Below are 615 nucleotides of genomic sequence, written 5' to 3'. Positions count from 1 at the left end.
CGTCACCTTCCTGCACTACGGCTGCGCCACCTTCATGTACGCGCGGCCCAAGGCCAGCTACTCCCCGCACCGGGACCGCGCGCTGGCGCTGGTCTACACCCACGTGACGCCGCTGCTCTACCCGCTCATCTACAGCCTGCGCAACCACGAAATCGCCGCGGCCATCCGCCAGGTGCTGGGGCGCTGGCGACCCCGCCAGGCGTCGGGTCAGGAGGGTCTGTCTGTGTGAGCCCTGATCGCAGGCAGGGACCAGGCCAGAGTAGGCAGCTCTGCTCGCTCAAGTTTCCCCCGTCAGCACGTGTCTGCATTGTGGAGTGCCTGCGGGGAACTCAAGAACCAGATTCAGGAAGAGAGAATCTGGAAGCGTGTCCGCCTAAGAAGACCCTCCCAGCAGTGGCTCCATCCTCCTCCCCTCCCATGTGGAAGAGAACCCTAGACTCACACTTAGCAGCTCCAGGAACTAGACAGGTGACCTGGGTTCAGTCCCTGGGTTGGGAAGATCCCCTGGAGGAGGGCATGGGAACCCACTCCTGTATTCTTGCCTGGAGAATCTGTGTAGTTCTTCCCACATGGCAGGCCGGGGCAAAATCGTGGGCTTGGGGTGACAAAGAAGCC

At 62.3% G+C, this 615-nt stretch overlaps 1 protein-coding gene across 1 annotated transcript in view; it reads left to right on the top strand.

The window, feature by feature from the left end:
* LOC104992123 (putative olfactory receptor 10AC1) overlaps positions 1-229 on the top strand; it is a 1,065-nt gene extending 836 nt beyond the window's left edge. Inside the window, exon 3 of the mRNA XM_010844873.1 lies at positions 2-229. Coding sequence (XP_010843175.1) covers positions 2-229 — 228 coding nt within the window. The remainder of the gene's footprint in view (position 1) is intronic.
* The last annotated feature ends 386 nt before the right edge of the window (positions 230-615 follow it).

Source organism: Bison bison, unplaced genomic scaffold (genome assembly GCF_000754665.1).
Source record: "Bison bison bison isolate TAMUID 2011002044 unplaced genomic scaffold, Bison_UMD1.0 scf7180017864211, whole genome shotgun sequence".
NCBI classification, from domain to species: domain Eukaryota; kingdom Metazoa; phylum Chordata; class Mammalia; order Artiodactyla; family Bovidae; genus Bison; species Bison bison.
Note: the sequence above shows the minus strand (reverse complement) of the source record. Positions and strands in the feature narration are given on the sequence as shown.